The following is a 13,885-nucleotide window of genomic DNA, read 5'->3' as shown; positions in this document are numbered from 1 at the left end:
CGTGTTTTTTCAGGAGGAGGAAGATGAACAAGACAAGAACGAACGCAGGTCTCAGCTCGACGATTTACGCCCTGAGGCCTACAAACCCTCTACAGGTATTGAAAATGCGAACCAGTTTATCTTTTAATCTACTTATAGAACACGCGATGCGTGATTATTAAAATGTTACTTTTGTTTTTCATTCAGGTTATGGATGGCCTAAAATGAGCAGCTACCTCGCACAGCATGGAAAGGTACGTTGCGACGTACGAGCAATATTGTAGGATTGAATCGCCATGCAAATAAGTTGAATCTAGATGATTTGATATGATGTGATTTTAAGAAACTATTTTATGATAAATGTTATATACGTTGGCATACAAGGTACCAAAACTAAATCTAAAAATTTTAAAAATTTCGTTCTGTCTCTACGAAATGATTTTTACTCAAAAACAGGCTGATACTATCTACTTGGATTCCAAAAAGTGTTTTTGTCTGTGCGTATTATTCTGTCTATGTGAACAAAGTATGAGCATAGCAAATTTAAAAACAAAATGGCTGTTTCGTTTCGTTGAACAGGTACTAGTGATTACCTTCAAAAAGTTAAATAATATAAACGTTTTGGTGGTTGCACACGTGGTGAAATTTACGAAACTAGCATTGTCCATACAATAAAACAAAAATATTCTTTTGTGATCGCAATAACATTTGTCGTACATTCGTGCGTACCATAGAGTGGTTAGAGACAAAATGTAGGTAACATTAAAAAAACAAACGAAAATGCAGTTATGGTACTGTGGACAGAAGTGAAAACTTAAAACTATATTTTAAAATGTTTAATATGATATCATTTCTACGTCAAATGCACGTAAGAAAATGATTTTGGTATTATATCACTAGCATGTCGGTGACGCGAACCCATAAGTTTTGCCCCTACCAATAATAACTTCAAAATTAGAAGAAAAGAAGTTTTATCATTGAAAAAAAATTAAATCCACAAATAATCAATATTACTTCTCATAAATCAATAACCTGACATTTAAAGAAATTGGCTACGTAAATAAATAAACAACAAAAAACACACAACCTAAACTTAACTACCTACTAAAAAATAGCAAATACTCGCAATATGTACCACACAATAACGTTAAAATTTCCTTGGAAAATAAAAATAAAATGAAAAACTTATAACTTTAAAATGAGAATAAATGAAGTTTTATCCTTGAAAAATTAAACTATGAACTTAAATCCACAAATAACCAACATTCACTACGTAAATAAATAAACAAAAGAAAATCGCCGAACGCGGTCAATTTAACTTCACTCACAGCTACTAGAGCATGTCGGTGACGCGAACTCACAAGATTTTTACCCATGTACATACACAGGCCGCTGCGCGTCGCCAGTCTGGCGCAACACGTCACTTGCATGTCGGTGACGCGAACCTATAAGTAGAGACCGGAAAAATTCGCGGATTCATTTCACGATATGCTAGAATCCAAACAACTGTACCTTTATATTGCTTCTGTGATTGGCTCACAGTTTATCTGAAGAACTTTGAGCCAGTGAAAAACCTTCAACCAAAAAAGTATCGAACCGCAAGCGTCCCAGTTGACAGGTGTCACGAGTCAACAGCCAATGAGCAGGTGGCATTTGCCTGAGTGTGTAGAGGGTTGTGGAGTCTATCCTAGAGGTCATCCAAAGCGCGAATTTTTCCAGACTCTACCTATAAGTTTTGCCCCTATCAAAAATCGCTCAAACGCGGCTAAAGAAGTTTTCACTTCAATTATGGAAATAAATTAACACGAAAAGCCTTTGTGTGCGCCCGGGTATGACGGGGACCGTAACTAGGTGGTGGAGGGAGAGAAACACTTGTGCTCTTCTTGATGTAAACTTTTGGACATACGCCATTGGTAAACACATGTATGTCTGTAGGTATAAGAAAACTGCAAAAAACAAAAAGACAAAAAACACAAATTAAGCAAAAAAGTTGCTGTTGTGGTGTATATATCCTGTTGACAACAAATTACGCAAAAAATTTGCTGTTGTCAACAGGATATATACACCCCAACAGCAACTTTTTTCCTTAATTTGTGTTTTTTGTCTTTTTGTTTTTTTTGTAGTTTTCTTATACAGGCATAATGCATAGGCGTGCCTACAGGGGGGGCCAGGTGGGCCATGGCCCCCCCTAATGTAATCACTCAGATCGGCATTTTCTATAATGCGTTCGTTAATATTCGTATATTCCTGGCACTGTGACACTCACTGTTTTTCAGTGTTGCAGCGTGCTAATTAATAATATTTTTAAACATTTTATTGTTCTGGAAATACAGCCGCCTTAGTTTATTTAAAACATGAGGTCCCTTAAAATGGCCAAGCAAAAACAAATATTTTAAGAGGTTTGTAAAAGTTCTGTTGTCTGAATTGCTGTGTTTGCATTCACTAAAAAGAAGTTCATTTCAAGGTAGATCTGGATCAAACTATTGGTAAATTCGAGAGGGAAAAATGTGTAAGTAGGTACCTACCCTTTAAACATTGTCTATGGAAAAAAAAAAACATATTTTCAAGATTGTTAAAATTATACGGATATAAATATTAACTAGTAAACATATCTCGTTGATACTGCACAAAAAATATAAACACAGCAATGAATGAATGTATTTAGGCTATTTAACATTCTAAATTCAGCTTCTGATTTAAAAATTTAGCAGGGCCCCCCCCCATAACGGAAATGTCTGGGCACGCCTATGCATACATGTGTTTAGCAATGGCGTATGTCCACAAGTTGACATCAAGTCATGCACTCCCATTGCACAAATCTTTCGAAGATAACACTTGTGCCCCTGTCGACAGAACTCCTCGCCGCACGTGACGCCGGAGAAGAAAGAAGTGGTCTTCTCTGCCGGGGTGCCCACGTCGACTGCTCTGCGATACGACGTGGTGGACACCACCTACACCTACATCACGTTCAAGGACAGGTGAGGGGAGCTCACCGCTAGAGTGGGGGCGCCGAAACAACCCTTTGTTTTGTAGTGGTATTCCCATTGGCGTAGCTGTGTTCATAAAGTTGGGGGGGGGGGACAAATAATGATTTTGATGTCATGTAAACCCATTCCCCTCTTACTAAGACGGGGGGTCCTCCACAGGAAAATTTTTGATTTTAAAAGTGCAAAATAGCGCTCTTTAAGCAGTTTTTGTATCTAACCATTGGATACATCGAGGTTAAAATTATTATTGTTTCCTTAAGATAAAATTTGATGAGTGGAGAAATTACAAATAAAGTTGGGCAGAATAATATTATAAAATAAAAATATCACGGTCTAGAAAGTTAGGGGGGACAGTCCCCTCCACCCAAAAAGTTACCCCCCCCCCCCCCGGTTCCTACGCCCTTGTGTATTCCTACGATACCACTTTGAAAAAAATGTTACTTTTTGCAATGTTTCAGTGGTATTGCCGAAATACCTCGCGCGAGTAAGCCTTGTGCTGCTATCTGGCGATCCTAACAAGAACAAGCAACATTGGCTGCTTTAATTTTCCTTTCGTTACGTCTGTGCTAAAAGTTACACAATAGATTCTAATTTATTTTTAATATATCTCTGTGCGCCTCAAAGGGTTAAGGCCGGTCTCACACACAGCGAGGCGACGTTCTGACTGTTAGTAGCCGAAACGTCGCTTGTTTCTGTTCTGGAAAACTATTGTGTTTGTTTCGTCTTTTCGTTTTGTCGTGTTTTTGTCTCGTTTCAACTGTTGTGCTGAATTTTTTTTTGGGTTCAATACTTAGTGCTGTCATCATTTGTGGGTTTTTTTTTTTTCGTTCTCTTCTGTTTTGGAAAACTTTTGTGTTTGTTTCGTCTTTTCGTTTTGTCGTGTTTTTGTCTCGTTTAAACTGTTGCGCTGAAATTTTTTGGGTTCAATATTTTTGTGCTGTCATCATTTGTGGTTTTTTTTTCGTTCTCTTAGTCAATTTTTCTTTGTTTTTCTTTGTATGTTGGCCATATTCCTGTTATGGAATATTATGTGGTGTTTATATCCTGTTGACAACAGTCATTTTTTACTTAATTTGTTTTTTTGTCTTTTGGGTATATTTTTTAGTTTTCTTCTACAGACATACATGTGCTTAGCAATGGCGTATGTCCAAAAGCTTACATCAAGTCATGCACTCCCATTGCACAAATATTTCAAAGATAATATCCATGTATCTACATACAAGCAGTGCATATAGGATCAGACCCAGCACGACACGCCACAATACTGTCGAGATCAGACATGAGGTGTCCACTTCGTAGAGAAGCAGACTGTCTGGTGGCTGCAGTCTTCAACTGTGTGCCGTGTTGTGCAAACCCTTGTTTGGTTTATGGTAATGTGTCTATAGCGGACTAGTTTATTCACTTGTAAAGTATTTTAATTGACTTTTATTTCTCAATATGGAGCTGGATGCACATCGATTAATATGATTCGTAAAATATTTACACGTATTTTATGTAACCAATCTTTGAAGGGGCATCACAACAACAAATTGATTTCAAGAATATGGGAGGAAATAACGTAACGGAAATAACGTAACGGAAATACGGTGTCAAGCTGTCGCGCCGAGTCGCATCTTGAATAATTCTGTGTGCGACCAGCCTAAAGGGTCTCGTCCGTCGTGCCCGTAATTGTTGACGATAAGGGTGATCGTCCGAGGGAATCAAATTGCCGCCGCTGGCGCTGCCTAGCAGCAAACGGGAAGCCTTATTTTCACAGACGAGAGAGCCAAAACCCGAAGTTCCCGAAGTTCATGCTTTTTTTCCGAATCTTTTATGTAGCTATCCTACCAAATCAACCGTCCACAATATTTTAAAGTATTTATAATGTAGCTAACCTAACCTAATTTACCATTAGTATTCTTTTATCAACACCGCCATATTTATTTACAATGAACCAAAAGAAAAACCGAAGATGCACGATCGGACGTTTGGCTCTCTCGTCTGTGAAAAGAAGGATTCCCAGCAGCAAACACTGCGATCAAAATGGCGGCCGTGACGTTGTGAGACGTGGCCGGCCGACAGTTGACGATTTCTGCAGACAAAACTGGGTGGGTGGAGGGGAGGCGTGTGGGTGGCTTGGAATTGTGTATCATGATTTCTCCCTGGTACACATGCTGCGTACGATCATTTCTCCCCTCCCCCAGTTCAACGCGCGATCATAATTACCGACTAGCGTACTGTAATTACGGTCCAGTGTACTATATATATCGGGTGTACCATAGAAGCGAATGGGCATGTCCACTCTTGACCATAAAGGTGTGCCTGGGGTGAGGTGAGCGAGGTGAATCTGCAGTGGTCCCTCGCTGCCTTCCGCAATGTGGAGGCGAAAACACGTCACGACACTCTGCCAAGGGCGTATCCAGCCAGCTCTTTACTGAAAGGGGAATAATGTCCATTTTGCTATCTGTATAAATAAAACTGTAAATGTTCCGAATGTTCTTCACCGATTGCTTTGAAATTTGAAAAAAAAAAAATCGTTGCATTCTAATACGCGCGTGTTTTTATGTCACACCTGTGATAGGCAAAATGATAGATAAAAAAAATTGGTTGTCTGTAAAGTCGGTTTACGGACGATAGTTTAACGTGACGTCATAACAAAACATTGATGAAATTATTGCATACTTTTATGTATAAAACTTAATCATTTTTTATTGAATTATCACTATTTTGTATGGATACAAAGAAGGAGTGAATTGAAATCTACAATTTAATTGATAAATATACTTTTATTTGCACTCATTAATTGAAATATGTTTATTACTTTAACGAAGAATTTATTTTAACTATAACTTTTATACATGTTTGCTATTTAACTTCTTCCAATCTGTGTTATTCTGTTAAAGATAGGACGATGATAGGAAAAGTAGGAAACGAATGGGAGTGTTTAAAGTTTAATGTAAACTCGAAAAAGTCAAATCGATGGTTGTTCCAATCGAGTGTAAGAGAGATAGATGCGGCGCAAGCGTACAATGAGCGTAACGGGACATAGCGTAACAGGACAATGTGTGCAACGGGACACTTTTTCGTGCGTGCAGCCGGCGTTCATCGATTTATTAGACGTGACGTCAATAAAGTTAGGAAAATCTATATAAAAATTTATTATTGCTTGTGTGTTCGCAACTTACAAAAAAAAAAATACTTGAGAAAATTAGGAAGGCGGATGTATTTTTTTGTGTGATGGTGCTATCTCTAGTATTTTTATAGTAACAATTGTATCGATGATTGCGAAACGTCCGCTAGAATGCGTTGAAACCTGTTTCTGGCCTCGCGCAGGGCACTGTTTTATCAAAACAGTTGCCAATGTTTCCTTACTGGGATCCAGTTTGGACACGTTCTGAAATAACGGCCCGTGAGTTAGGTTATGGTCCGTCTACAATAGCAATGTCCTAAACTGTGTCCGAAGGACACTCGTCGCTGATTGGTCCACGTGACCCTCTGACGTCATGCGTCAAGTGGGCGAAGGTCCGAACCTACCTGGTCCGAAGACATTCGTCAATTTGAACTTTTTGTCCCAACCTGTGTACTTCGGACACAGAAAAAGAACAGAACACTCACGATATTTGAATTTCCGGTTACCGTTTGAAAACGTGGTGTTTGTTTTTGTTATTGAAGGAAATGGAAGGTGCTGTAAGTCACTTATAACTGACATAACTTTCATAAGTTCAATCTCAAACTACGAAGCATCAAAACAATAAACTAAAACATTTGTTTTGGCACATTTACTGAGCTCTGGTGACAACTTTAGAAATCAGTACATTCGGACATCGGACATCGCAATTGTGGACAGGGTAGTTTTCGGTGAGACAATGTGACGTCACTCACATTCGGATAAGGACACGGACCACGCACAGGTTCGGACTATTGTAGACGGGCTCTTACGGTCGTATCCCAACAAGGCTGTGCTTAATCGCCACTTTACCTGGACGTCTTAGAATACCTCCTCCTAGGTACAGATGGCATAGTATCCTTATTCAACTAAATGAGAGTATTGTTTCCTGTTGGATGTGTACCACACAAACTCCGTCTAGAAGATGACAAATACAGTGGTTTTTTTCTCCCCTTCACTATGTAAATGTTTTACATCACACTTAAGCCATCGTTCACGTGAACATATCTCAAACCTGCAAACATACGAGGTATATCAGCTCCGAAAATCGTCTGAAGCCACGTATTCACTTCACACAGCACAAACTCGTCACCAATAGAAACATTACTTTCCGCAAATGTCTGCATGAGTTTAGCACGTATGTACACGAACTCTAGAAACCATTCTACACACAATGTACAGGAAAACAATCCTAAAATGTAGTCTTTTCCGAGGTACTACAATTGGGACTTATTACCGAGCAAATAACCAAACAACGGTTTTCAGAATTCAGCAATTACAGATAGTATGCTGTTTTCGCCCATTGTCTCATTTCACGTGATGTTCACTGAGGCCATCTGCAGTGGTTTTGTAGAAATGAAGAAGGGTAGGCCTACTCCTCTTTTATACAAACAATTATTATAACACTGGGAATAAGTATAATGCAATACTTTTTTTTTATTCAACATCCATTAGTTTAGTTTAGATTGGCATGTTTAAATATTTTTACATGAACAATTTTTCTGCTTCAAATATTAAAAACGCATTAGCTAAATCAATCACTGCAGGGCATTTTTTTTGTTGTGAAATCAAAGCAAATAAAAATGTTCGATAGTAATTTAGTTTCTATTAATCAAGTTTGATTAAAACTCAAATTTGAGGTATTCCCTCTCTGAATTAATTAAACTTGTAATTTAATTATACTTAAAATTATTTTAACCAGATTGAATTTTTTATTTTAGTAATCATTTATTATAGTACACGCTAAAAACAGTTATTGTTTTGAGAACATAATTAACACTCTCATTTTTGCCTAACCGAGCTTTAATTTATTAAAGTCCAACTTAATTATTAAATATAAAACATCTCGGTTCACTGATAAGGCATGGTGAGTTTCTGTAAAACAGCGCACGAGCGGATGTGAAAATGTTTTTGCGTTCAGGCCTCCTCACGTGTCTGTGTTGGACAATTTAATTTTGTATGATTCACTTTTATATTTCATTTTTATTTTATACATTTCAGTTTCTCTTGTTTCGTTTGTTAAACAGGTCAGAGTATAGCATCATTTGAGCGTTGCTTTGTTGCAAAAAACGTTTTATAGCTGAAACCATTTCAAAGGCGGACTCTTAATTTTTTTTACAACGAAAGAGAACCAATCCTGTTAAATGTCAGAATATTCTAATTTTTGTTAAAAAAAGGGACAGTTTAATAAACATTTATAATTTTGTTTGTTTCTGGAGTAAGATCGTTTGGGTAAGACGCTACTAATTGTGCGTCTGAACAGATTCTGTTCAAACACGGTGAAGTAAAGTATATTTGTGTGGATCCGATGGAAAAAAAAATATATGGCCACAAACATACAGCGTTTGGAATTCGGCAAGCGTATCAAACGACTACACGTTTATGAGACAGATAATACACAGCGACCAACCGGATGTACGCCCGCCCTTACCACTGGAGACAGCTTGTATCGACAGGTCGTCAGGTCGGGCTAGTATCTCCTTCCGTGAGGCTGAAAGAAAAAAGTGTAATCTAAATAGCACACTGTAAATTTTTTTTTTGACGTGACAACGTCTAATAAATCGATGAATGCCGGCTTCACGCACGAAAAGGTGTCCCGTAACGCACATTGTCCCGTTACGCTGTGTCCCGTTACGCTCATTGTACGCTTGCGCCGCATCTATCTCTCTTCCACTCGATTGGAACAACCATCGATTTGACTTTTTCGAGGCACATTAAACTTCAAACACTCCCATTCGTTTCCTACTTTTCCTATCATCGTCCTATCCTTAACAGAATGACACAGATTGGAAGAAGTTAAATAGCAAACATGTACAAAAGTTATAGTTAAAATAATCTCTTCGTTAAAGTAATAAACATTTTTGAATTAATGAGTGCAAATAAAAGTAAATTTATCAATTAAATTGTAGATTTCATTTCACTCCTTCTTTGTATCGATACGAAATAGTGATAATTCAATAAAAATGATTCAATTTTATTCATAAAAGTATGCAATCATTACATCAATGTTTTGTTATGACGTTGTAACGTTAAACTATCGTCCTTAAACCGACTTTACAGAAAACAATTTTTTTTTTTTGGAAATGGAACAAAAATATTCACCTGAAATTTCAAATACATGTATTTGTAGATTTGTACATTTATATGCAAACAACTGTATCACTACAAAATAGTGTTCGCGGTAATACTGGGTTCGGAGTCTTACCCGAGCATTTATGCTTTGTGTTGTCCCAGCACCTCCAATATTTAAAGTTATTTGTAATCCGTGCCTAACAGCTTTCCAATAGTAACTGCTTACATAATAACCACGATACAACAAAATAAAGCCAAACTGTTGATTATTCCATTCAATTTTCAGTGGTTCAAAAGAATTACGCTTTCATGAAACATCTATTACAATATAAAATTATACCCCAATTTATGTTAGAAATACTCAGAGTTATTTTGGTAAACGTATTTCATACATGAAAAAATAACTATAACCATTGTTGTACAAAGTTACAATATATTTCTTGTAGTATTACAAACTATTTCTTGGCAACGGTTTCCAAATGAATCTTTTGTAAAAGTACAAACAATTTTTTTCTGTGAAGAAGAAACTGTTTGGATCTTTCTATACAAGCATACGTGCATCTCTTTCCTGTTTTCCTACTCTTGGATTTAAAAAAATTTAAAAAAAGAATAACTCATTTATGTTCGATTTGACACCGTACTACATAGTATGAGAGGAATAAGCAAACAAGTTGCACATTTCCTTCACCTAAATTAATTTAATCTTCAACAAAAGAAACGAGTGCAGATGCATTTACACCCTCAATGTAAATGTTTCCTTAGGCAAGTTGAATTTGCGTCATATACACGTGCCCTAGTGTCGCCCTTTTTTATTTTATAACATACAGAATACGTTTTTATGTTTTCTAGTCCTCCCGTAACCAAAACAGATGCATTCTTCGAAGGGAATAGTGAGCAATAGCGAAGAATAAGTAGGGCCATGCATATTTCGCGAAAAGATTCAGACTTGTTATAAATTAAAACACTGTAGCAGCGTCTGTGTTTCGTGAATGGGTGAATTTCTTTCAGGTACATGTTGATTGATACAACACGAATCAGAGTAATTCTGTGCGAATGCAAACGCGTCCTGAGTGGCTTAGTCAAAAAAGGCAACGACTTCTTTCGCAGACGGCCGCCAATCACAAGGAAGAAACCACTGGTGCGGGTACACCTTGTTGCAGTCTAGTAGGCGTTCAGATTTTTTATTCGCGAAAAATGCCTGCCCCTAAGAATAAGTCTTGAGTGACATCTACCAGAGGTAAAATTGTCAAATTATTTCAAATTTTATTTGTCACAAGAGACACTCATCCGATGTATGTCCCAATCCGCTCTATCCCGAATCGTCTTTTATCAAGTTTCTGCTGTCATAATCGTTGCAATAAATTTTTATTATATTGTGAATGGTTTACTCTTCAACTGTCATCAACTTGGTATAATTTTTATACTAAGGTCCGAAATTAATTAATTAAAAATTCTTGTTCAGTTTCTGTTTTTTTCCCTTACTTCCTGGTTGTCAATTCGGTTTGTAATATAGGTAAATATAGCTTACATTTGAGTTTTCCTTTGGTTGATCACGTATTAAAGCTCCTTGTAATTCTTTAAAATAAGCCTATCTAGTGAGCCATTACAGTTTTATATTTTAGCACAAAAAAAAAACTGTAATCAGTGAGAACTTAAAAAAAAAGTCTTTGGAGACATATAGTTTCACAAAATACAAACTTAAATTTGTCATGAATTCTCGGTGCATTAAAAAAATAGTTTTCCTGTCAAAAAATTAAAATACCACGTCTCCATTTTCAAGCAAATCTTTTTGAATTCAAATGATATGTATTAAATTAATTAAATTAATTTAGGTAAAGGAAATTTGCAACTTGTTTGCTTATTCCTCTCATACTATGTAATACGGTGTCAAATCGAACATAAATGAGTTACTCTTTTTTTAATTTTTTTTAAATCCAAGAGTAGGAAAGCAGGAAAGAGATGCACGTATGCTTGTATAGAAAGATCCAAACAGTTTCTTCTTCACAGAAAAAAATTGTTTGTACTTTTACAAAAGATTCAATTGGAAACCGTTGCCAAGAAATAGTTTGTAATACTACAATAAATATATTGTAACTTTGTACAACAATTGCTATGGTTATTTTTTCGCCTTAGTATTGAAGTGAATATTATGTACATTATATCAAGCGTTTAATAAATTATCAATATTCATATGGGTATTGTATAAATGATCTCTGTAAGGCCAATTACACTGCGAATAATTTTGTTTACACATGGTATCGCTGTCTCTATAATAGTTTATGTATTGATAAATCCTTAAATTTCACTTTTTTTAATTAATTTTGTTGGTAATTGTTGTTTCAGTATTTACGAATGGAAGAAAGGAAACGAAATAGCTGAAAGGATTACAAATTTACTCTCTCTTCCACGAAGCACTTTTACTAACATACAGTAAGTTTAACTGTGTTTATTAGAATTTAATTTGAGATTAAGTTTTATTCAATCAATAGTGTCTGTGAAATATAGAACCTAATTCACTGAGTGTGTAGTAGGTACTAATATAAATATTCATAACGTTAACATTATTTCCATTAGAAAAAAAATATGTTTTCTTTAAAATGATCATTAATACATAATAACCTTCATAAATTCAACTACGTCAGTTTTAAGCCAATGAATTATTCAATATTCTTGCCTGCAAAAGTATTGATTTTCTGATAACCTCGATATTGATACATCTAGATTTAAAATTATTATAATGTTTGGTAAAATTTTATGAAAAATTATAAGTTTATTGGTTTTCGTTTTAGCAGGGAAAAAGTTTTAGGAAAAGGTTTAATTGGTTCAAACTAATTTGTAATAATGTTTAATAGTTTACAAAACGTCAGAATTATACTTCGGATGTAAAGACCACCTGAAAAAAATAATGTAGCTTCCTACCATAGTTATACACATTTCAATGTAATGTGAATTCATTTATTAAATGAAATGTTTGTCCAATTAATTGAATATTAGCGAATGATTATGAATAAGGATTAGGTAATGTGGTAGACTTTTTCAAATAATAAGGTTTTTGTAATTTTATTAATTTTCTGTATTAAAATTAAATTTTATCAAATATAAGTTTGTAGTATTATTATATTTATTTGAAACTTGATCCCATACAACTATTGTCAGTCTAATAACTTATTGCTATTTTTAAATCGTTGTAATTTTTTGTACATAAAATTATGTTTACAAACTTTTGTGGTATAAACGTGTTTTCTTTACGTGCTAGTAAAATGCTTATTTATTTCGTTGGCAGGTGTTTTTAATTCTTGGTATTAATTTATATTTAGGTTAATTTAGAAATGTATGTTTTATTTTATTTTATTGCCTTTCTAATGTTTGAAAATTTTTGTGTTGTTAGACAAGGTCCATTACTTCATCACGAGGAAAGAGTCGAATGAATTAAACTAAATCAGCAAATAAAATCATTTTTTTTAATTCATAAGTGTGCAATCCATGATTAATTTCCTACAGCGCATACTATATGCAAATACGCAGATTACTTCTGTAAAATAAAGTTGTTGTTTCTCACAGGCTTGGGGAAGACAAGCACGACTTGATATTCAAAGTGCGGGCGAATCCTCGCCATATGAACGCTTCTGAAGTAGCGAGGAAAATTAGTGAGTAATAATTTAAAATTTACTAGTCTTTGGTATTTTTCGATGGCATGTATTACAAGTGTTCCTACTTTGTGTTCGTTTTATTATCGCTTTATTTTCTCCCCCGAAAGTGTACTCTCAATCAATTGGTTTTTGTTGTTTTTGTTGTGTGTGTTTCGGAGGTGTGTTACATACGTCACTCAGTTATGCACATATGATTAGGGTGACTGTGACCTCCAAGCACCACTTAGTCATAATTTAAAACCTTCCGCGAAATTATATCCGTTTTATTTAGACTTTAATACAACCTAGTGTATCAAGAAACCAATATTTTTTTGACAATCAATTATAAGCGTTTACAAATTTTTCACATTTTATTTTCAGGCATTTTTTAAAATTTTATTTTACAAATTCAATTATATATTTTGACAGTGACGGATGGACATAAAAATGTGTGCACATCAGTTGGCAGGCTGAGAAACAGACTATCGTTACATTTTAAGTTAAAATATAACGTCGCAAACTCCTCGAAGCCTACCAGAAAGCTAGTGACTCATCATTTCACGAAAGTCCACATCGGCGATTCTGTAAAGATCTTTCAAACTTTTCGGTATGTCTATTAAATGACTAAATGTCCTTTAAGGAGGTATTTGAAATTATCCATTGATTGATCACTTGCCTGGGCAGATGTGTAGCGTCGACATGTGTCAACGTGTGTTGTGTAATTAAACTGCAGAAAATGCTCTTATATGATAAGAACCGGTTGTTTATCTGTAATGCATTTTTTTGGGTGAAATTATTGATGATCTTTATTTCAACATCATTAAAATTTATAGTTCATTAAATACATTAAGGCTTCTGTTACATAATTGAATACGAATCAGAAACAAGATTTTTTAAAAGTATGTACCTATCAGTTTTGAATTTTCCAGTCAAATAAAAAAAAACTGTCTTGTCGTGTAGACATCAAGATAAAACTTACTTCCTTGGCTTTACCAAGGCAATTCAATAAAATAGCTATCGTTTTAAGGTATTTGCATTTCCTATACATTGTCTACAATTGAGTGCGATCGTTA

At 35.2% G+C, this 13,885-nt stretch overlaps 1 protein-coding gene across 1 annotated transcript in view; it reads left to right on the top strand.

Moving 5' to 3' along the window:
- Positions 1–13,885, top strand: part of LOC134539704 (receptor-type tyrosine-protein phosphatase N2) — a 251,035-nt gene that overhangs the window by 183,497 nt on the left and 53,653 nt on the right. The window contains exons 12-16 of the mRNA XM_063381924.1: positions 14–95; positions 187–233; positions 2,833–2,957; positions 11,527–11,613; positions 12,745–12,830. Coding sequence (XP_063237994.1) covers positions 14–95; positions 187–233; positions 2,833–2,957; positions 11,527–11,613; positions 12,745–12,830 — 427 coding nt within the window. The remainder of the gene's footprint in view (positions 1–13; positions 96–186; positions 234–2,832; positions 2,958–11,526; positions 11,614–12,744; positions 12,831–13,885) is intronic.

The sequence above is a fragment of the Bacillus rossius genome, chromosome 15 (assembly GCF_032445375.1).
Source record: "Bacillus rossius redtenbacheri isolate Brsri chromosome 15, Brsri_v3, whole genome shotgun sequence".
In the NCBI taxonomy this organism is placed as follows: domain Eukaryota; kingdom Metazoa; phylum Arthropoda; class Insecta; order Phasmatodea; family Bacillidae; genus Bacillus; species Bacillus rossius.
The sequence above is the reverse complement of the archived record's forward strand: the minus strand, read 5'-3'. Positions and strand labels throughout refer to the sequence as shown.